This window comes from Colossoma macropomum, unplaced genomic scaffold (assembly GCF_904425465.1).
Source record: "Colossoma macropomum unplaced genomic scaffold, Colossoma_macropomum, whole genome shotgun sequence".
NCBI lineage: Eukaryota > Metazoa > Chordata > Actinopteri > Characiformes > Serrasalmidae > Colossoma > Colossoma macropomum.
Window position 1 is genome coordinate 13,246,023 of NW_023494807.1, and position 23,198 is coordinate 13,269,220.

The 23,198-nt window shown below is 37.5% G+C and overlaps 1 protein-coding gene across 1 annotated transcript; it reads right to left on the minus strand.

Annotated features, from left to right (window-relative positions):
• Positions 1–211: 211 nt before the first annotated feature.
• Positions 212–15,894, minus strand: pnisr (PNN-interacting serine/arginine-rich protein). Its single transcript, XM_036556745.1, has 12 exons — positions 15,840–15,894; positions 14,059–14,174; positions 12,197–12,367; positions 10,546–10,778; positions 9,556–9,721; positions 7,679–7,869; positions 6,946–7,101; positions 5,695–5,794; positions 5,018–5,071; positions 3,761–3,943; positions 970–2,020; positions 212–604 (listed from the first exon to the last, which is right to left on the minus strand). The coding sequence occupies exons 2-12, from the start codon at positions 14,144–14,146 to the stop codon at positions 574–576; spliced, it is 2,424 nt and encodes an 807-aa protein (XP_036412638.1). The 5' UTR covers positions 14,147–14,174; positions 15,840–15,894; the 3' UTR covers positions 212–573.
• Positions 15,895–23,198: the final 7,304 nt, after the last annotated feature.

A 23,198-nucleotide genomic window follows, 5' to 3' on the forward strand; every position in this document is an offset into this window, starting at 1 on the left:
TACTTGACAGATGAAAGGATCTGAACTCTCCGGACCAACATTTTCTACTTTCCCTTTCTTGTATTGTGTATTACATCACTTTCTGCATTGTACAGTTTTTAAATAAAGTCAGTTAGTGGAAGGGTATGCTTTCTGAAACTGTGTTCCCTGAAACGACTACTCAGTCACAGCACCACATAAAAAACGGAAAACTTCAGAAGGAACTTCAGGCTGCAGACAAAGAATCATTCTTGTTTTATTGGACAATTTACATTAAATGTGAATTCTTTACTTCTTGCAGAGGGTTTTAAAATGTTAAACAGCTTCAAGATCCTAGTGACTACCTAATGCTGAGTCTTGCATAATACAAGGCAAAAAAACTAGAATTCAAAACGTCCTGTATTGCAGACATCACTTAAAAAATATCACATATTTACAACTGTGTGGGTTTGGGAAGAGGGTGGGGGGCAGGGTTTGGTTGGGGGTGGGTGGGGGCGAGTGGAGAGTTCACCTACAACGTTGCCTCCACAATGAGACAAGCCCGTTAAACTCATGGAATTTTAAAATAAGTGCACGAGTCAGGACCAGCGCCCCTCAGCGCCTACGGCGGCTGGGAGAGTTTGACCTGCAAACAAAAATACAAGGACACCATTAGTGCAATCTTACACACTCACTTCTTTACATCCAAGAGATCAATACATAACCACACCTTCTACAGCTGTAGCATCAACAGTGTACAATGAATAGGAAAAGCAGTTTGAATATAAACACTTCAGAAATCGCCTGCTTTACTGGAAAATATTAATATCATTAATATCACATTTTTAGCATACTCGCAATTATCTGAAATGAGAAAATCCTAAAGACTACCATTTAAGTAGAAAACTGTTAAACAGACATATATACACATTTATAACTAATTATGAATCAGAGACAAACACAAACATAGCTCAATACATATAAAAGAAAAAGAGTAAAAATGGATACTACCTTGATCGCGACTTAGACTTGTGTTTGCGGCTTGCCTTCTTACCAGACTTGTGAGATTTTTCCGTTGACCTTGATCGACTACGTTTAGTTTTTTTAGACTTCTTTCCCTTGCTAAGCTCAGGGGACGGGGACCTGCTGGAGTCGGAGTCCGAGCGTTTCCGGCTACTTTTGGCCAAAGATTTCTTACTAGACCTGCTGTTGCTGTCCTGCCGTGAATATTTCTCACTGTGTGAGTCTATACGTTCATTCTCGCGTCTTTTCCTAGACCTGCCCTCTTCCTCCCTCACCGAGCTGCCTTCTCTTTCTCGCTCTTTCTCCTTCTCTCTCTCTCTTCCCCTTTGCTTTTCTTTCCTCTTGTCTATCTCCTTCTCTTTTTTCTTCTTGTTCTCCTTCTCTCGACTCTGGCTCCTTTCTTTCCTCCTCTCCCTCTCCCTGCTGGTCGTTCTCTGCCTCCGGCGGCTGCGGCTTCGGCTACGGCTGCGTCTGCGTCGCCTGTCTCTGCTGGAGCTGCGGCTTGCCGCTTTGGCCTTTTCCCTGGACCTGCTCTTGCGGCCCCTGCTGGACCGCCGCGGGCGAGAGTGGCTGCGGCTTCTACTATGGCTGCGCTTCCTGTGGTGGGCAGAGCTTCTGTCTCTGCTACTCCGCCTCCTCTCCCGGTTCCCACGTTCTGATTGGCTGTGCCTGCGGTTACTGCAGGAGGTGGATTGACTGCGCCTCCTCTTTCTCCGCGGAGAGGAAGAGGAGCGTGAGGAGGAGCGTGATGATGAAGAAGAGGAAGAGGAAGAGGACTGGCTGGAGGAGGAAGTGGAGCTGGAGCGTGACGAGCGGCTGTGGCGTTCGTTCGGAGAGCCATTAGTGCTTTCCACGCCGCGGCCCGTGCGCTCCTTTCCTGACCCTGACCTCTTAACCTCGCTGACCTCCACCTCACTACGCGACCTGCGGCGCTCTGCCACTGGCTCCACCTCTCTATCTCTCACTTCCTGTTTGTGTTTGGGTTCTGACTGATCGTCTTCATAAGTCTCTCTCTCCCTGCTCCCTCCACTCGAAGCTTCTGGAAAAGACAAATAAAAGTATTTTCACTAACTCTTGCACATATTCACCCATATATTCACCCTGCACACACAGACACGCCACTTCATTAAGTACACACTACCTAAATAACTGCTTTGTTGTGGTCCTGTGGGAGTCCTGACCATTGATTAACCAATTTTGCACAGAAAAAAGATTAATTTCAGTCTGGAAATGCAAAATCACAAAGTGCATTAATATAGTAAGATAAGCTGACAAAATGTATGCCTGGCGTACGGCAGTACCAAAGACGACAATCCTTGGTCTAAAAAGTGTAACAGGGTGCAAGCACAGAGATCAAAGCCTTAACAGAGTGAATGGAAGTAAACAGAGGAAACTCCGGAGTACTCTGAATAACGGCAATTTTGTGGATGCAGACTGTAATATAACAACCTGACTGTCCTGTCATTAATCTGGAAAGGTATGTGATTTTCAACTGGTACTTACCTATATACTGTTCTTTTATGGTAAAAGTGAAAGTGGAATGCTGTATGTCATTTCTCAGACATTAACCCATCATAAATACCTTAATGACCATCTAAACAACTCACGAATCTCCAGAATTTAACTTAGCTAGACAAAGTTGGCTGACTTCTATTGAATTATCTTTAATTATCTGTCATTTTTTTGGTATTTACATTGTTTTATAAATCAGAAAAATGAGCTGAAGCAGGAGAAAGCTGCACACATTAACTAACTGGAAAGCCAGCAAATATCTAAACTATGCTCTTTCTCTGGCTAATTATTTTTATTTTACAGTCTTTAAACAATAAAAGATACATTCACATTACACAACAGCTTATTGGAGACAGAATCAGAGGCAGTAACCAAGAAAAAGACTATATCTAAAAGATGTCTATATCTAACTATATCTAACAGCTATCAAGGTTAGCTAGATGCAGGGATGCATCAATACTGGAATTGTGGGCATATATCCCATATTTTTCATATTTGCCCATCTGTATATATATGCTGATACATAAACCTTTATAAAATGTAAAAATGAGAAAACTGGAATGAGAAGGAAAAGATTACAATATGTATAAGAATTCAGTCATTGTGGATAACACAGAAATGCTGCTCATCTACGACAGTGCTGTTTTTTTTTACTTTATACTATGTCATTTCAAAAACTGAAGCTACAGATGCTGTTAACTTGCTACCAGGGACTTTCCTTTCTGCTTCTGCTGTTTTGTTATATTCTGCATTTCACAGTGTTATTACACCTGTAATGGAGAAGTTCTTGAATGCTGTATTTCCCCCTGACATCTGACATGAACAGAAATTATATTGCTTATATTGCTTTTCTTCCTCATAGAAAACATGACAGTTCCACAGCCAGCGCGTTCATTGTTGGATCTTCTGCAGCTCAGACTGAAATTTTTAAAATGATTTGTAAAATCACTGTGTTGTAGGCCTATTTAATCTGTATGTTTTTTTCAGTCAAAATCTTGGGCCATTTTTCCAAAAAATAAATAAATAAATAAATAAATAAATAAATAAAAAATTAAAATTCCCCACATATATTTTGGCCAAAGATTTTTTCAGTGGCACAAAGCTAATAGGTGAAGTATAAACTTGTAGCTCCCGTGCAAAAGTAAAGCAAACTTTAGATACAAAACACAAGTGGTCTGATAGACTACATTTGTAGAAAGGAGAAAAAAAATGTGAATTTGACATGTACTATCATTTAATAGGAGTAGTGCATGCCATGTGACATTACCTGTGATAACATGTGCTTCCAGGGCCTGTCTCTCCTGCTGCTGTAGCTCACGCTCTTTTCGGCGGAAGGCATCTTGTTTTTGGCGGATGCGGTGGCGAAGCTCCTCCTCGTCGGTGTCGGACGACTCCGAGCCCCTCACGCTGCGCTCGTCCTCACTGTCCGAACCATATGCACCCAGACCTCCTGCAGCGACAAAGCCCATGCTTATAGCAAAAATACACACACAGCTTAAAACACTCCAACATCCGTATCACTGCTCTCTCCCACCCACCCACACACACACACACACACACCCATACTCTCTCTTACGTCACCTCCTGAGTAATGAAGCATGCTTTAATGACCTCGGCAGATATGTTTTTTTAAGTCCCAAATCGCCATCATGCTGGGGACCCTAATTTTTGTGTTTTCCTTGATCTAGAACACCTGATTCAACTCATGAACTTTAAAACAAGGTCCTCACATGCTTGGTCAGGTAAATTTGGCAAGCACGTTCACATCACATTACATACAACAGGGTTCCATGTCATAGACTTGAAACCCTTGATGATAAACTGTGAAACTTCGGTTCTTCATACATGAAAAAGTTTACAGACACCTGCAGATCTACACTCAGCTCTGCATTCAGTCACAAGTGCATTAGTGAGGTCAGGCACTGATGTTGGATGATTAGATCTGGATCACGCACACCACTCTAATTCATACCAACGAAATTAAAAGGTGCTCCATCACTCCAGTGAACATAGTTTCAATACTTCACAGCTCATGTGCAGCTGCTCTAGAGAATCCTATTCCATTAGCAATGCTTTTCTAAGGAGATTGTACAAGCTGCATGTGACGAACAGCAGTGGTAACCTTAAACCTTACAGTTTTCCTGATAGTTTTCTCACTCACCAAATATCACTGCTAAATTGACAACTGCACTAAATTATTTTTTCATTGCCAATTTTACCATACCAATTTAATCACACTTATTTCGCAAAAAGATACCAACTGTCAATATCTAGTGTGATTCTAGAGTACGGAAAGCACAAAAATGTTGCCGAGCACTGACACCCCAGGCCTGGGATTCGGAGACATTATCTTAAACTAAATACAAATACACAGATGCAGATGGTTAATCACCTGCTATACAGTACACCATACATAATATAAAATAAATGCATAGTACAAAACAAGCTAAGCCCAGAGTAACCCCACCCTGACCTTTGAATCCCCCCACCCCACCCATGTTGGCGTGCAGAAAAGAGCACTTACCGAGGCCGGTCAGAGAAGCCAGTGCACTGGACTGTGCCAGCTGTTTTGCAGGAGCTTTGATTCACATCAACAACAGGAACAACATGTTAAAACACATACAGCCACCATTTTCTCAAAGAGTCTCTAGAGAAGGACGGTACAGATATGCACTATTCACAAGTGCTGCCTTTGGCAAGAACATAAAAAAAACAAACAAATGGAGAGAAGAAGAGGGTTAACAAACAATGTTTGTCCCACACACACACACACACAGAAGTCAATAGTGGAGAAGAGGGAGATAACCACTTTGTACTAATGCAGTCTCTCTGAAACAGGAGTCCCGCTGGTATAGCAGTGAGAATTCTGCTCCGAGATAAACAACGCAGTTTTGGAGAGTTTTCAGACCCGTCTGAGGGCTTTCTGATGAAACAAAGGCAAAAACTCCACTCTCTCTCTCTCTTTGGAGTTTCTTTTTCCTCCCATTTCGCATTAGCAGAGAATAGCTGAGGAGACATTTCATTTTTGCTTGTTCATACAGAGCTTTTTTATCAAGGTCATAAAAATGCCAGGCATACAAACTGGTCTCATATTTTTGAAGTCAATCAGTGCATAAATAAGACTACAGTGTGAATAGCAGCTTTTCTTCACTTTTAAACTGGAAGGCACAGTTTCATGGACAGAGGAGAAGACTAGCACACCTTTGGTGGCTTTGCGGTGGGTTTCTTTGGCCACCTGCAGGATTTCTTCATTCGTCACCTCGAGAAGGACTTCAGTCAGAAGTGTTTTGGTCAGGAGCATCTGTTCAGGGTTTCAAGTGAGAAACAGTAAAAGGCATTAGGCATCAACACTGTCAAGTATGGCAAAACGTTTGACCCATCAATCAGTCATTTACATTAAAAAAAAGTTTATATGACACCTGCAGTCATTCTGAAAGATTGAAATACACTACAGGAAGTGTACAAGGTGAAATGGCTTCTGTTGTTTTACTGCACCATAAAAGAAGAAATCGCTTGTTACACAGAAGAAACTGTTGCAACTTGTACACACTGTTAAATGGGAATTTATCCGTCCTAGAAACATGTACAATTAAATCAAACTAATTCAGAGTGGTTTAATGTGAAATGATTCACTGTAAACAACCAAGGGACTAGATGTCTACAACACAAATACAGTCATTTTATTTACTATTCTAAACAACCAGTGAACCTATCTGTGCCTTATGAGATTTTATTTGTAATGCTGATGATGGTAAATCCGAAAGAAATTCTGCATGTATCTCTCCACCATGAACAGATATAAAATATGTTTTAGGCCAAAACCTTTCCTTCAGGCGCCTGGTTCCTATCACCACTTCTGTGAAGAATTCTGACTCTCTAAGGTTCTCGAGAACAGGACATTGCACATCAAACCACTCTGAATGACTGTTCACATCTTAATGCAGAATGTTTGAAAAATCAGTGGCATTCGCCTGTAAGGGCTCCAATGATAAAATGGATTTTATGTCCATATCGTGCAACTCCACTGCAGTGGTTAATGTAGAAACATTCACTTTTTAAGCAGCCTTTGTTTATGTGACTGACCGTTATGAAAACGGAAATTTCTTTAGTTTTAAAGATATGCGCTTTCAATGATAAACAATTATGTTAAAAGCAGGTAGCATGCCAATCCAGCATAGAAGAGTGCAATATACACAAGTAAATACTATTTAGGAACATGAACGTTTTCCTACAGATTGGGCAATGCCAGTAAATGTAATGTATGCAGTATAAATTAGGTAACCACAGGAGCTCTAAATGATGTCGGTGGCAAAAGGAGAGAAACTGAAGAGTGAAGAATAGTTAAAATTATCAATTATCTGAATTACAGTCAACAGATTAATGGGTTAGAGAAATCATCATTATTTGCAGCCCCAGAGCATGCCTGTGTGAGTGAAAAGTATTTATGCTAACCAGCTGAAACTCTCTCTCCTCTTCAGTCATCTCTGGTTCGCTCTGCTCCTCACGTGCAGGAGATGAGTTTCTGCTACTACTGTCTGGTCGTCTTCCCGTCACACTCTCCTCTGCAGCCTCACCTTCTTCACCATCATCATCCTCATCATCACTGTCCTGAAAGCACAAACATACAGAAGGTTGGAGGAGGCTCAAACTGAACAAAAGCTTGTGGAAGAACCCTCAGTTTCTTTGTATGTATTTAACAAAGCAGAGTTTCTCAGTTAGCTGGATAATTTAAGCCAAAAGTGAGAATTGTCCCCTAGGAATGAACCTTACCTCTTTTCCCATTGGACAAGCTTCAGTTTAGGCTTAAGTTATCTGGCTAACTGAAAAAAAAGTCTGCTTTGTGAAATACACTCCTTACCATTAGATGTGCTGTAAACATTAAAGAAATTGTTCAGTCAAAAAAGCTAATGCTGCTAACATGTATGAATGGAAGTGAATATTCACCAGTTAGCATGAATGCATTTGGTGCATACTAGCTTCCATTCGCTGTTAGCCACATTAGCATGCTTGGTCAAGTAATTCCTCTAAAACACTAACAAATCTGAACAATGAACTTCCACTCAAAAAGAGAATCCCTGACAGTATAAATAGTAAATGTCTGGGCAGGTCATTGTGTGTATGGATCAGCAGTAACCTCAGGGATCCTTCTCCTGAGTGCTGAGTGCATTCTCTACAGGATGCTTACAAATTTGCTCTTGCGTGGCACCCGAGGGCCCTCTCCCTCTTCCTCTACCATATCATTGTCCTTGTCCTCGTTCGCCATTTCAGCGCGCTCCTTCTCCAGTCTCTCCTTCTCCAGCTTCTTTTGCTTCTCTCTGTCCATCTTCTCAAGGCCCTCGCGAATCCATGCAGGCAAAGTTCTCCGTTTAACTGCATCTGAACAAGAACAAAACAAGTGTCAAAACATCAAAATCTCATTGTACAAAGTTTCTTCTTCTTCCTTCTATTCTTATTATTACTAGGGATATAATGATACCACTTCTGTGAAAGGTGCCTAAAAATCCTAATATTTATACAATTATGCTTTTTTAATGTTTCACTTTAGTAAAAGCAGTGTTCTGCGTCACAAATTAGACAAACTAAACTTGAATGAATGGCACTAGAAAATTAAATTACATACAAATGACTCTACAAAAACAGTACTAAATATTTATTTTACAAACGAATTTCTCAAGTCATGTCTCATACATGCATCCCTTTTATTCTATAGGCTAAATCTAAGAGCATCAGACTGTTTGAATTTGGCAAATATTAGTCATTCACACCGCCGGCAGCAGCAGATCTTTGGCTTAATGCAAGGACCAGGCCCTCATACTGACACAGCTGACCAACAAAGGCACAATGCAGGTGGTGTCAGAGAAAACACTAGTATAGCTAGCAGCCTGTTATGCTAAAGGCTAGACTCCAGCTGCTCCTTCCATATGTCTCTCTAACGTACACTCCCTCAAAAGCAACCTGAATTCGGCACAACACCGGCAAAAACATCACCAGATGTGAAAGAACCAAGAACATCGCAATCTTTGATAAATAACATTGGCAGAGATTTACACTTTGCTGTCAGACATTTGTTGTTTTCCTGTTAGCCGTGATACTGTCTTGTATTCTTTTATCTCTTAACTCCCACCATCGAGTAAATGCCAGTCCAAGATTTACTCTTGTCTGGTCTTTTGCTTGGTCATTCTTTGCAGCCTCTGCCATGATGTCCATGCTGGGAATACAGAGCTAGCTTCTTCTTATAGTCAACTGAAGACCCAGAGTTGATGGTGTGTGGTGTGGTGCCGTAAACCGTTAAGCAGTTCTCGCAAGAGGTCTCGTGCCTGCTCCTTCAAAGTTACATAAAGCAAGTGTTCCAGGTCCAGAGTGGTGATGACAGAGACACCATTCTCCTATTATAGGTCAATGTTCCATCCAAATTATTCTGAAGCTGTTATTTTAAGGTAAAATTGATACATAATGCTGCTTTAAAGTAAAAGGCTACAATTAGCGTGTTTTGTATTGTTAAAATGTTGAGTTACCTGCATTTGTATGTGGATAATACCTCAAGAAGAATTTAATCAGTATATGAAAGACTACTAGTGCCAACCTCCAAAATACTGGCTTACAAAGCCTTTTTAAAACACTACTGCTTATCTCAAATGTGAACTAATCCAACACCACCACTGCGTGTGGTAAAAGTCCAACTACTGGCAGGCATGTGCGCATCACTCAGCAGTTTCCTGGTATCGGTACTCACTATTGCCAGTACCAAGACTGTACTTAAGTGCCCGAATTGGTGCAGATTCCAACACTGTACAGGTGTAACACAAATTATTATCATTATCATCATTATCAACATCATCATTATTATTATTACTATTACTACTACTATTCAGAAACGTAAAACTTCTAAAACTGAAATCTGAATTCTGGCTGCAGGAGTCTTATAGCTCCATTGCAAAACTGAAAAAAAAACATGGACACCAAACATGCCTTGGCTGACTGACTACATTTCAGATGAAGAGATAACTGTGTAAATTAGTTTTTTTTTTGACCAAACCATCAACAACAAATGTCTGTACCTACCAAGAGTTGGTGTGTCTGGTTTGATTCCTAATTGGTTGGGTGACCGTGGCCGGTCTGGCCTGAACCCTGGGAGTCTGTCTCGTCTGTTTTGGGGACCATCAGACCAGTAAGGAGGGTGGAACCCAGCACTAGGTGGGCCATAAGCTCCTGCTGTTGCTGCTCCATGCTATAGATAGAGATAGACAGGTAGAGCTTTACTGATCCCGAAGGGAAATTGCAGTTTTTCAGTAGCAAGACATAATTTCACATAAACTTACACATACTATGCAGAAAATAAAAAATAGAAATAAAAACAGACATAAGAGTAGAAATAAAGTATATCTATTTACATATTTACATAGCATATGAGACAGATTTGTTGTATTTACATGATAGCAGGCACTGAGTGATATGAGGTAAACTAAAAGCACAATGAGCATAGACACAACTAGGAGCGGCAGCAATATTACAATGTAAAGTGCATAGTGAAAGTGTCATTACAGCAGCAGGTTATGATATATTGCACCGTGTGTATTAACAGGAGAGGTGATATAGTGATGTGCACACTTCAGACGGCAGAAGATCAGTACCATCTCTGCAGTAAGGAGACTCATTGTAGAGCCTTATAGCAGTACACAACAAGAACCATAATGTTTTCAAGGAATTTCAACAACATTCAAAAATCTTTAATAAAAGAGTCATGAACTAAATTCAAGCAACTGCGCACAGACTGTCTGTCAAAGAGACAAGTAATGACACCTACAATAGATGAATCAATCAATATTATTAAATCACATCTTCACTTTTTCTTTTATAGTGCAATGAAATAACAGAAACCATATGGACACCTACACTTCCTGTAGTACAACCTGTCGCAATGATTGCATTGATCATATGAACATCACAATGTTTTGTTTTACAGTAAACTTTTTCACATAATCAACACCATTGATGATTAATGGAGCAGTGTTGCAGCTGCCCACATGCAATTATTGGGCTTTCACATCATACCTGATAATCGAACTGGTTGACTCCAATTGGAGCCATAGGGTAATGTTCCGACTGGCTCCCGAAACCGTGGCTGTTCTGAGGGAAGACTCCGTGGTGCGGATCCGCAGTGAACTCTACACTGTCCTGGCTGTTACTGTCCTCAGACGGGTTCACAACATCCATAGGTCCCGGCCCAGGTGTAATCCAAGCCTGATCTGCAGGAGGAGGAGGCGGCTGCCCATGCATCGCCCAGTCTAAACAACACACAAGTTTGTAAATAACTACTCTTAAAATATATTATGAGAAAAAAGAAACTAGCAATTTCTGATTTAAACTAGGAACCACTTTTAATAAAAATGTCCATTTAAAAAAATGATTAGATATTACTAATAAATATTTTAAACATTATTAAAATTATTGACTCATTAATCTCTATTTTGTGAATACCATGAACAATTTGTGTTTGTATGACAGAATTCTGATCAATGTTCTTTCCAAAACCAGTCTAAACAACACACAAGTTTGTAAATAACTAGGAGTGTAAAAATGCACAATGATTCACAATTCAACTGCACCAAATGCCAGTTGTCCTTCACACTTTGTTAAATGCGTTTATGATAAATGAATATCATAAAAAAATATAAATGAGGATTTTTTATTTAAACTAGGAACGATTATTAATAAAAATGTTAAATTAAAATACTGATTAGATATTCCTAAACGTTTTACACGTTTTTTACACATTTAATCTAGGGCTGTCCCTATACGTTGATTAGTTGAGTAATCAAAGCATTTTAGTCAAGCTTAGACATTGTAGCTATTGTCTCTGTAAAATGTTAAGTACCTAAAAAAAATCTAAGAATGTGAGCCTTAAAATATAATGTTAAAAAGGGGTGGGGGCTAAAAACCACAAAGACTAGATTTAACGTGTATTGTAATTCCATTCCACCATATCCATCCTGTGTCTGAATGTGAAAACGTGTGTTTCTGATGACAAAAAGCTGACATAAGGCTTCCATTCAAAATCTAATGTTTACTGCCATAGAAGTGCATTAGTAGGCTTTTTTGGGGCTGCAGTGTTAAGTGGTAACTCAAGCATTTTTCTCTAATTACAAAAAAAACAATCAAACCTAATGGAAAGGTTTTTTAAGAGACAAAATAGCACAGATTTGCACTCATAAGATCAACAATGGAATTTTTTCTTAAGTAGGATTGTTTGTAAAGTAACAAAAACGTATAATTTGTATATAAAAATCCAATCTGTATATAAACCACTATGATGTGTTTTTAATATTTATTTTTATGAAAGAGCCCATTCTGTCCAAACTGCTATTGCCATGTGGTTTCTGAAGCTTTTGAAACGGGATATAACAAATTTAAATGCAACAGAGACAATTTTTTTACTCAATCTCTATTTTGTGAAAATCATGAGCACTGTGTTTGTCTGAAAGATTTCTGAACAATGTTTCTTTCCAAAACTCATTTAAAGCAAGTATGTTAAATATATATTTATTATACATATTAATATCTATATACACAATCAAATATTTATTTCCATATATATATCACACATACACAAACACATATACATATTTATACATACTTTTTTTTTCTGACAACAGCGATATATTATATTATATATATATATATATATATATAAATTTAGTCCTACCTGGCTGCCACATTCTCCCAAAGTTGGAGTCTGGAGTTTGGAAGGTTGTGTGGTTATTGTGAGCGTCCAGGCCAGGGATGTCCTGTCCATTAGGCTGCTGATCTACTGCCCCACCGCTCGACTCCTTCTGAGCGATCCATGCTTGAGCTAGAGCTGCCCAGTCCACCTGACCTGCAATACACAAACAAACAAAAAAACACACACATTCACTGCACAGTACAATATGGGGTCATCAGTGCAGAGAAAGGAATACATTTAAAAGAAAATTACTGGAAAGGCACTGCTGTTATCGCTATAACAATAAGTCCTACCTTATCACCCTTGGTAAAAAATATGCACTATTTACAGACTCCTTTTTCATGCTTTACTGAAACCATTATCCAAGAATAACTGAATACTAGTACTGCAATTGTATTGTTTCATATCATTACAGCCATGACTTGATAAATGCTTGATGTGACACAGATTTCTTCATTCCAACTTTTTCAACTCCTCACATCTTGACACTCATTTAAACCACACATTTCCTCTGTTCTGTGAAAGAAAAACTCCTCAAAACAAAGCAGTTAGAAAAGCAGTGGCATTAAATTAACCAGAATTATTAGGCCAAGAAACTGTGGAAAGGTGTTTCCAAGAAATGTATAATGCCTGGCACGCCATCTTTATCATCTGGAGGGGGGTGCCGTGTTTATTTCTTTCCTGCAGTTGGAAAAGTTTTGATTACTCCATGTGGAAGACCACTCTCACAGCTCAATGCAGCAACTAAGGTAAGCTAATCTTTATGTGGAATGCAGAATTTGATAAACAACAAAAAAAGAACACATTACAAATCAGTTCAACAGCTAAGTCAGCTTTTCTTAATTTAGCTGTTAAAAGTTAGCTTGATAAATCAGTCAGATTAAACAGAACTGTACAGTTATGTCTGATTAAAATTGTGTGTAAAGACAAATATTAATGCACTTTTACACATGCCATTCCTTGTATTGTTTCATTAAAGTTTGCTAAAGAGATGAGGAGTCTTCCTCAGCACCCAGTGGCTCCATAGAATCAAATGTTGTTCTGACTAGCTCCATGCTTAGGCATGAGCTCATCTGTTGGACTAGCATATGTTGGTAAAACTTCCTCCTTATCAGACAAGAAAATCTACAGTTTTAGTACTGAGTGGCTTTTCTCTGGTTAATTACTGTAAACATACTTTCCAGATTCCTTGATTACTCTGAATTGGTTGCCATACAGCTTTTTTCAGTTCATGCATGACTGTACCGAACATCATATAAATATAGTTTATTTGAATGAAAAAATGTTTTATACGTACTCCTCTGTGTGCTTCTACATATTCTAGTGTACTGCTGAACATTTAGTGTTACGAATGCTACAAAACAGACTGAACTGAAGGTTTCACAATGTAGCAACAAAAACAGAGGTGTGACTTTCTAAGAATTTACAAATGGCCAATTGCGTGCACACTGCCTGTATGCTCTCCACAGACAAGCACTGCAAATAGATTGGGACATTCTGGCAAGTGTCATCTAGGAGCGTCTAAACTCCCCCAACATTAGGCTGTGGAGCAGTGCAACTGTGTTTTCTGGAGCACCATGAAATACGTTTGAGATGAGCTGGAATGGAGTTTATCCAGAACTAATCATCTAACATCAGTATCTGACCTCACTAATGTTCTTGTGTCTGAACACAATCAAATCTTCACATTCCAACATCTAGTTTAACGCCTTTTCCAGAAGAGTAGAGGCTGTGACTGCAGCAACGTGGGGACTGCCTCCCTATTAACGCCCTTGATTTCAGAAGCTGTGTTGGAGGAGTAGGTGTCTACAAATTTTTGGACAGACAGTGATAAAAAAACTTACCTGGATCTTGCTGATGCTGAAATGACTGCATCCACTGCTGCTGGCTCAGGGGCCACTGCGGCCAGGGCTGCCCACCCTGGTCCCACATTTTGTCTTACTGTGTTTATCCCTGGAGCCTGCCCACAACAAAACAAGGATTAAGCACAAGTATCTCATACACTATTCAAAACATACCCTAATCTGAGAAGCATGCATTAACTACAAAGACACAGCCCTGACTAAAGCATAAATATTTACTAGTAATGCCACTCAATCTCTTTCTAAACTTTATGACCTTTTCTTTGGGTTGAAAGAAAGAAAACTGGAAACAGAATCAGCTAAGGGGAATGAGGAGGATATACACTTTGATGAAACAACTTACAAAGCCAGCACAGCAAAAAATGAAATACTATATGAAAAATGACATTACTATTAGCTTATTAACAATCAATCATAATCACAATAAAACTCCTAACTATAAAATAGTGAACTGTTGAGCCAATATAAAACAATAACAGTTCATTCGGAATAGAACAGTGAAAGGAAACAGCTTTACTTGTTATCCAAAATTGTAGCAGTACCTACTGCATGGCACCTGTTTATCTAAATGAGGTTTGTTGTTTGATATGACTAGTACTAAAAAGATGTTAAGTATAGGGATACACGATCAACTCGAAATGACGTTTGCTAAAAAAAAAAAAAACTAGAATCTGACAGATAAAATTTGACCGATATATGACAAAGTATTTATTGTACTATGGAAGAGCAGAATGTTTAGGCAGCACTGCACCACAATATATGCATTTTATTCATTGTACTGCATTTGTAACCCTCTGTTTATGTATTAGTATCGGCAGATACGTAAATGAAAAATATCGGATGTCGGTCCACAGGTCCCATTTTGATTTCTTATATTTATGTATTTATTTTTGGAATGACAGCGTTTTTTCCTCTAAAATGTCTATACAGAGGAGCTCCTGTTTTTTTAGCCATAGTCCCACCAGAGCTAGCTTAAGTTCCTTTTATTGAAGGACACGGGTTTGGTTTTTGTGTTCATTCAGACAGAGAGAGTTAGCTAACTAGCTGGCTAAGCAGGACACACGGCAGTTCACACACCCCTACATATTGGTAGCGACTATTTAACACTAGCTAAATATCCCAAAGGAATGTAACTTTAGGCGCATAAAAATATCCGACGCTACACTGTGACTACGTTACTGCTCACTGACCAAAACTAGTGTAACGCTATGTGATTTTATCAGCATTTCTGTTTCTGTACATTTGGACTCAAATCCTTCAACGCTGAGATTTCTAAAACGCAACGAAAACAACATTCTAGCAAATATTTGCTATTCTGATGAAAAAAAAAACGTTCATTATACCAATCAGATTCGCGATAAGTTTAACATTAATTAAATCAGCTAACAGTGGCGTTAGCAAGCGCGGCTAATCTTTGCTCTGTCAGCTGTTTAAAAGGACTATGTATGAGTGTTTAAGTGTTACTGTTCGCGTTGCTCAACAGACTATTTTCTAAATATTATTATTGTTATTCCACTCTGATGTTGATTTTCAATGCCATTGTCGATTATTTCTTATTTTGCATTATTTATTTCTGCGCAGCTCCAGGGAAACGCAGGCCCCACCACAACACCAGCACATCCTCGGTGCTTTTTCAACTCATAGCCTACACCTCAGTGCATTATCCGCTCTTTTACAACCGTGTTTTTCCGAACTAATGTAATTTTGTAAAGTTTTATTCTAATTTATTTCAGCTCTCTGTTTTACTCCGCTGCTCCTCCTACCTCTCAGTCCTGCGCGCAAAATGGCGACCAGCTCGCCCGGAAACTCTCACTCCGCTGTCCCGGATACACATCTACTGAAGAATTAAAAGTAAAAACGATATGAGTCAGTTTGTAGTGAAATTATTCAGTATTTTACTACGATACAATACGATCTATAATTCATTGTTTAACGTTTCTACTATATGGCCTGCGAGCAAGTCCTAAATGAAAAAAACTAAATAACAAAAAAAGTTGAAATCATTTCTAACGTATTGTCCAGGAACTTCCTATAGGCACTAGGAACAGTAAGGCACCTTTTTTATTATTTTTTTTCCCCAATTGTTTATTATATAATTACATTTGTACAAAAGCAGTATAAAGCAGAACAGATATAGTTAAGTCAGATAACAAATTGCATAAGAAAAATGAGGAAACAATTTTAAACAACAAAGTTTAAACAAAACAAAAAAACTAAGTTTAAAAAATAAATAAATAAATAAATAAATAAAGAAAGAAAGAAAGAAAGAAAGAAAGCCAGGGGAATGAACACGTTTTTACAGAAACGTATTAAATAAGGTGCATATATTCATTATTTTGGCAGCTTTTTTGTTTTTGGAGAGGGTAATAGAAGTTGTGTATTGTTTAGCTTCTATTTCGAATTTGAGAAAATCTGCTTTTGAGTGAGTAAATTTGCATTTATGTATATGAAATTTTGCCAAAAGAATGATCAAATTAATAATATAATATTCTTTGACTTTATTATACAGTAAGGCACCTTACTGCTACTGTGGTTCACGCTCACTGACATCATGAATGTAAAGTACATGAGGTGCCATTAGAATGTCCTATAACTGGAGTTCAGAAACACCCAGAAGTGTAACAGTGGTGTTAAAATGTTTTATGCTGTTCTGTGTTCAGAAAATAAATACATTCTTCTATATAAAAATATATATATATTTAAGCGGCGGCCCTCATTCACCAGTATCTTCTTAAGTTTTTTCTTAAATTTCTTCTTGAGAAAGGTCCTAATAAAAAGTTTACATCAGATTTGTGATGTGTTTTTAAACCATAGAATTGTTCACACCTTGGTGCTCTTGAGTGTGCATAGATTCTTTTTTCTTTTTTTTTTTTTAAACTAAGAATAAATAACAAATAAGAAAACATTGGTGATTGTCAGAATCATGAAAACTGTGGAAATTTCTTCTTATGAGTGTTTGGTGAATTGTCCTATGATTTTTCTGAAAAGCTCCATACTAACCCATTCATTTTAGATTCGCTCAAGAGTGCCCTCTAGCGTTTGACAAACCCAGAAGATTTCTGAGTGGCAAGGCAATTCTCTTTACACACATTTTTCGTAAGTGCATCATGTTGTTACATTCATCACTAAGTTTACCGTTTTTCACTGGTGGAAAAGGTGAAAGGTTTTACATCATTTTACATCACATCTGGTAAATTCGCATATCATCTACAATCCCGAATTTCACTGTTAAACACAAATGTTAAACACAACTAAAATTGGTGTTTCCCAGTTTTAGACACAACTTGGATGCAGCATTATTTCTATATTCTTATGTTACTACAATGCAGTGCAGTTATTATTCAATTAAGATTTACTTAATTAATATAATATAATTTTCAAATGGTACCATATTACAATACATTTTGTATAACAATTATTCAGTGCTGTGGTAATATTTCAAATATTTCTACAATGTGATTTGCAGTTATTTGCTATTTTGGCCATATTTCAAAAATCACTACAATAGGATATGATTTGTAATTCAATGACTCAATATTTTGGTTATGTTAAACATTTATATGATACTATATAATGTGTAGATTAATCAATGAGAATTATTTTGTCCACATTTCAGGTACTACAACGCTATGATATGTATGAGTTTAATCAGTGTCACCAGAACCTGAAACTGAATTCATGATGCTGAATTCCTGATGCCTTTTCAGGTTGAGAAATTCAGGTTCTAAAGTTCAGGTCTGAAAATTCAGGTTCATTCCTGATGCCTTTTCAGGTTGAGAAATTCAGGTTGTAAAATTCAGGTCTGAAAATTCAGGTTGTAAAATTCAGGTCGTAGAAAATCAGGTTGTAAAATTCATGTGGTAAAATTCAGGTTGTAAAACTCAGGTGGTTAAATTCAGGTTGTAAAATTCAGGTTGTAAAATTCAGGTTGTAAAATTCAGGAAAACATCCAGGGTACTCAGGAAACAAGCGTAGATGTACTCAAAAAACTTATTATATTATAAGAAATCAAGCATCAGCTTATATCTGTATGAACAACCAAAAAAACAATAAATACTAGTATCTGATGTGAGCTTATATAAAGAGAAGGAAGAATAAGTGACTTACAATTGGAAATGTTCCACTGGCTCACTCTTCTGCCATGGTCCTTCATCAGCATGTACTCGGTGACAGAGAGCCACTCCCAGAGATGTTTAGTGATTGGCCAGGTGTGAGTTCAATTACATCTATGCTTTGTTTGCCCTTCTTGAGTACCCCAGATGTTTCCATAAATTTCTTGACCTGAATTTTACAACCTGAATTTTACAACTTGAATTTTTCAACCTGAAAAAGCATCAGGAATTCAGGTTCAGCGTCACAAATTCAGGTTCACCTTCACAAATTCAGGTTGAGCATCACAAATTCAGGTTTAGCATCACAAATTCAGGTTCAGAATCACAAATTCAGGTTCAGGTTCTGGTGACTGATTTAACTCCATAGACATGTCCTTCATCCCTGCAAACACTCATTAAAATGAAAGTTTTTTTAATCACAGATGTGTTGAGAGGAACTAAATGTAGTTTCTCAAGGACATAGTGCTTCATTTAAGCATGAAACAGCAGCGGACAACAGTGCAGCCAGACAGTAAATACAGTATATACAGACAAAATTTGCAAACACCACACAATAGACTCTTCTGTACAATACACAATATCTACACTGATCAGGCATAACATTATGACCACCTCCTTGTTTCTATGCTCATTGTCCATTTTATCAGCTCCACTTACTATATAGGTGCACTTTGTAGTTCTACAATTACAGACTGTAGTCCATCTGTTTCTCTGCATACTTTGTTAGCCCCCTTTTACCCTGTTCTTCAGTGGTCAGGACCCCCATGGACCCTAACAGAGCAGGTACTATTTGGGTGGTAAATCATTCTCAGCGCTGCAGTAACACTGACATGGTGGTGGTGTGTTAGTGTGTGTTGTGCTGGTTAGAGTGGATCAGACACAGCAGTGCTGCTGGAGTTTTTGAACACTGTGTCCACTCATTGTCCACTCTATTAGACACTCCTACCTTGTCAGATAGCTCATCTGCTGCTGCACAGTGTGTGTTGGTCATCCTCTAGTCCTTCGTCAGTGGTCACAGGATGCTGTTGGCTGGATATTTTTGGTTGGTGGACTATTCTCAGTCCAGCAGTGACACTGAGGTGTTTAAAAAATCCAGCAGTCTAATCTACTCAGACCAACACACACTAACACACCACCACCACGTATATAGCCATACAATATCTATACAGTCATATTAGCACATGATGGTAGAGAAAAAAAAAGTTTCGTTTACTAATACTTAGAATTTAGATACTGGAATACAAATTCAATTCCAAAAGCTATTCCAAACAGTAAAGTGCATTAGACAGGTAGTACGGCTGCTTTTATACATTTTCAAATGTATATGAAAATAAATTTACATACATTTATCTTTGTATGGTACATTTCTATGTTAATGTTTCCCCATACATTTTAAAATAAACATATCGCTGTTGTTGAAAGGAAACCTTGTATCTCCAAAATGGTAACTTTACAGGAGAAGGAAAAAACCTACTGTACTTTTAATGTAAGTCAATGGAATGGAGTTTTTTACAAGTCATTTTGGGTTATTTCTTTTAGTCCATTCATCATGAAATTTACATACAATGTAAGGGTATCAGGTATTTTCATATTATGTCCAAGACTGAAAAATGTAAAAAATGGAGATACAAGGTTTTCTTCTGACAACAGCAATGTGTTAAAATGTATGTGGTTGATATGGCAATATATTCTGAAATTTTGGCATTAATTTCAAAGTATTTGAAATATATTTCTAATATATAAAAATGCAAGGTCCATCAGGCAGATCTGCTCAGCACTCTGGCTTCCTGCAGCAAAAATACCCTGTTGGAAAAAACAACACAAATAACAATAGATTTAGCTGGTCACCCAGCATAGTCATGCTGGTTGACTAGCATACCAGCATCAAAAACACAACATATGCTGGTTTTGCTGATGCTCAGCATACTAACTTTCATTGCTGCTGACCAGCATACCAGAATCCAAAGCACAAACATATGCTGGTTTTGGTAGTGACTAGCCATGCTGATCTATGCTGGTTTTTCTAACAGAGGAAATGGCCCATAGCCATAGCCTCCTTCCAGATGGGCGTGGTTATAAGAGTGATAGTTCCTGCTTTCCTTGCATGCTGTTCTTCTTTTACACCATTCAATGTAGATAGTACTGAATGGTAGGGAAGCTTGACCCAGTGATGGACTGGGCAGGCGGTCAGAATGCTCTCCATGATATTTCTGTAGAAGCAGAGACGCTGCTGTGTCTTCTTCACTCATGCTCAAATGTTGCTCTTTTCTGATTCATGTACTAATTTTTCAAAATTTCTGCACAATACAGTGGTTTAGATGTAAACAGTCATCAAGAGTGGTTTGGTGTGAAATAATTAATTGTAGAGAAACCTATTGACTCAGATTTCTTTACAGTGGTGGTGATAGAAACCAGGGGTCACGATGTTGACAACACAAATATATCATTTTGTTTACTATCCAAAACCACCAGTGAACCTACACATCTTCTGATATTTTTTTATATGTAATGTTGATGATGGTAAAATAGAGTTAAACCAGAAAAACTAAGTTTTCTTTGGGAACTATTTTGCCTTACAACTCCCTGCATGTACCTCTCCACTATGAATGGATAAAAATGAATTGATTTAATATGTTTTTGACCAAAACTTTATAACAAAACTATCGCGACACAGTGTGGGGCAGGGTACTCATAACCATTTCATGTATTAACTTTCTGTAAGGTAGCTTTTAGAGGCCTTAAACTCTTCAGACGTCTGGTTCCTATTACTATCACTTTGAAGAATTCTGACAAAAGTTTGAATACCCAAATTCACATTTTGCTGATTTTGTAAGTGAAAATAAGTTAACACATTCTCTATAGAGAAATATGACATTTTTCCACAAATTGCATCATTTCTATTTTTTTAACATATTGAAAAAAAATAAAAAAATATAAAATGCATATGTAAACTTTTGCACAAGCCACATTTTATGTTTTTTATTTAATTCCCCAAATATGGTAAATTCAGAAAATAACCAGTAATTGTGCATTAAAATGTGCAGAAGTGTGTTTTCTGTAGAGGATGTGTTATCTTATTTTCACTTACAAAAATCTACAGAACATGTCATTTGACCAGAGACGCCCAAGTTTTTGCACACAATTGTAAAACCTGTTTAATAATTAACAAATTTTGTTGCAAGATGAAGTATGACAAGGCAAATGTTATTAATTAACTTCAGGAGGCAAAAAAACAAGAATCATAAGTAAGTCCATGTAAGGCTCATTTTGACCACATGGAGGCAGACTAAGACAAGCAGCTGGAATGGTTGCTAAGGCTTCCAGACTTGTGGATAAATCCAGCATCCAGTGTCTTACCACAGCAGGTTTAATATTTCTCCATGCAAATGTCTACAGCAACGAGAAATTAACCTGGAAAGAGTTTCCTCATTGCTCAGCACAGACGATGTGATGGATTAAATATGCCAAATATGACATTGGAAAACAATTTCCGTATAGATATTTCTATTTATTTAAGGTAAATGTCAAACATTGATGAAATATGTATCTTTTCACTCTAGGTTTTTTATAAATGTCAAACATGCCATCTATAGACAAAATGTTAAAGCAAAATCTAACAATCAATGAATTCAGAAAAAGTAATAAACATGATACAAGCAGTAACATTTACATATAAAATTGTATGAAAATTTTAATCTGTGCTTTTTAAATATTTATATAACTGCAACACAAAACACTATCATGGCGAATAATATAAATACCTGTAAAATGTATCAAAATCTCACTTTCAGCATGAAGATAACGTTATAAGCTAAAGTTAACTTTATCTGATAATTAACGAAAAATAAGAAAAATAAGATCTAATTAAGAGAAACCAACAAACTGCTGGGAATGCTGGGAAACTTCACCTTCTTTGTGTCACTAATATGATGTCAGACGTAAATCCTATGGAGAGGAGTTTACTCATTACATTTCTGTTCAATAGTGACATACAAAATACATACCAAAATGAAGAAAACAAAAGTCCTATTACATTGTTTTAACTTCGCCTGACCTCTTTACCGACAATCAGTGAATGTAGATTTGCATTTTAAAAGTAAAATGCTGGATTCTTGTCAAAACTGAATACAATCTACACTGAAATGTAACAAAGGCATGACTATATTGCTTTTCTCTGTACAGTACTTTAAACAAATTTTCTTCTTCAAAACGCTATCATGAAAATAATGGATGTGTTCTCTGGGTGAAAGAAGAAAAAGACCATCCACACTCTTAAAAAACACAGTTCTTTATTAAAGAGCATGATTCTATATACAACCCCATTCCCAAACAATGTTGGGACGCTGTGCAAAATGTAAATAAAACAAAATGCAATGATGTGCAAATCATTTAAACCTTTTTTTATTAAAATAGTATGAAGACAACATATTAAATGTTAAAACATAGAAATTTTATTGTTTTTTGAAAAATATATGCCCATTTTGAATTTGATGGCAACATGTTCCAAAAAAGTTGGGACAGGGACAAAGAAAGGCTGGTAAAGTTGTGTAACACTTGGTGGTTAATTGGCAACAGGCCAGTAACATGATTGGGTACAAGAAAGCATCTCAGAGAGGCTGAGTCTTTCAGAAGTAAAGATGAGAAGGGGTTCACCACTCTGTAAAAGACTATGTGAGCGAATAGTTAAACAATTCAAGAATAACGTTTCTTAATGTAAAATAGCAAAGAAATTTTGCTATTCATCATCTATGGTACATATTAAAAGATTCAGAGAATCTGGAGAAATCTCTGTATGCAAGGGACAAGACCAAAGACCCGTATTTGCTGGCTGTGATCTTTGGATCCTCAGGTGGCACTGCATTAAAAACAGATATGATTCTGTAGAGGAAATCACTGCATGGGCTCAGGAACACTTCTGAAAACTAATATCTGTGAAAACAGGTTGTCACTGCATCCACAAATGCAAGTTAAAACTCTAAAACACAAAGAAGAAACCATACATAAACAGGA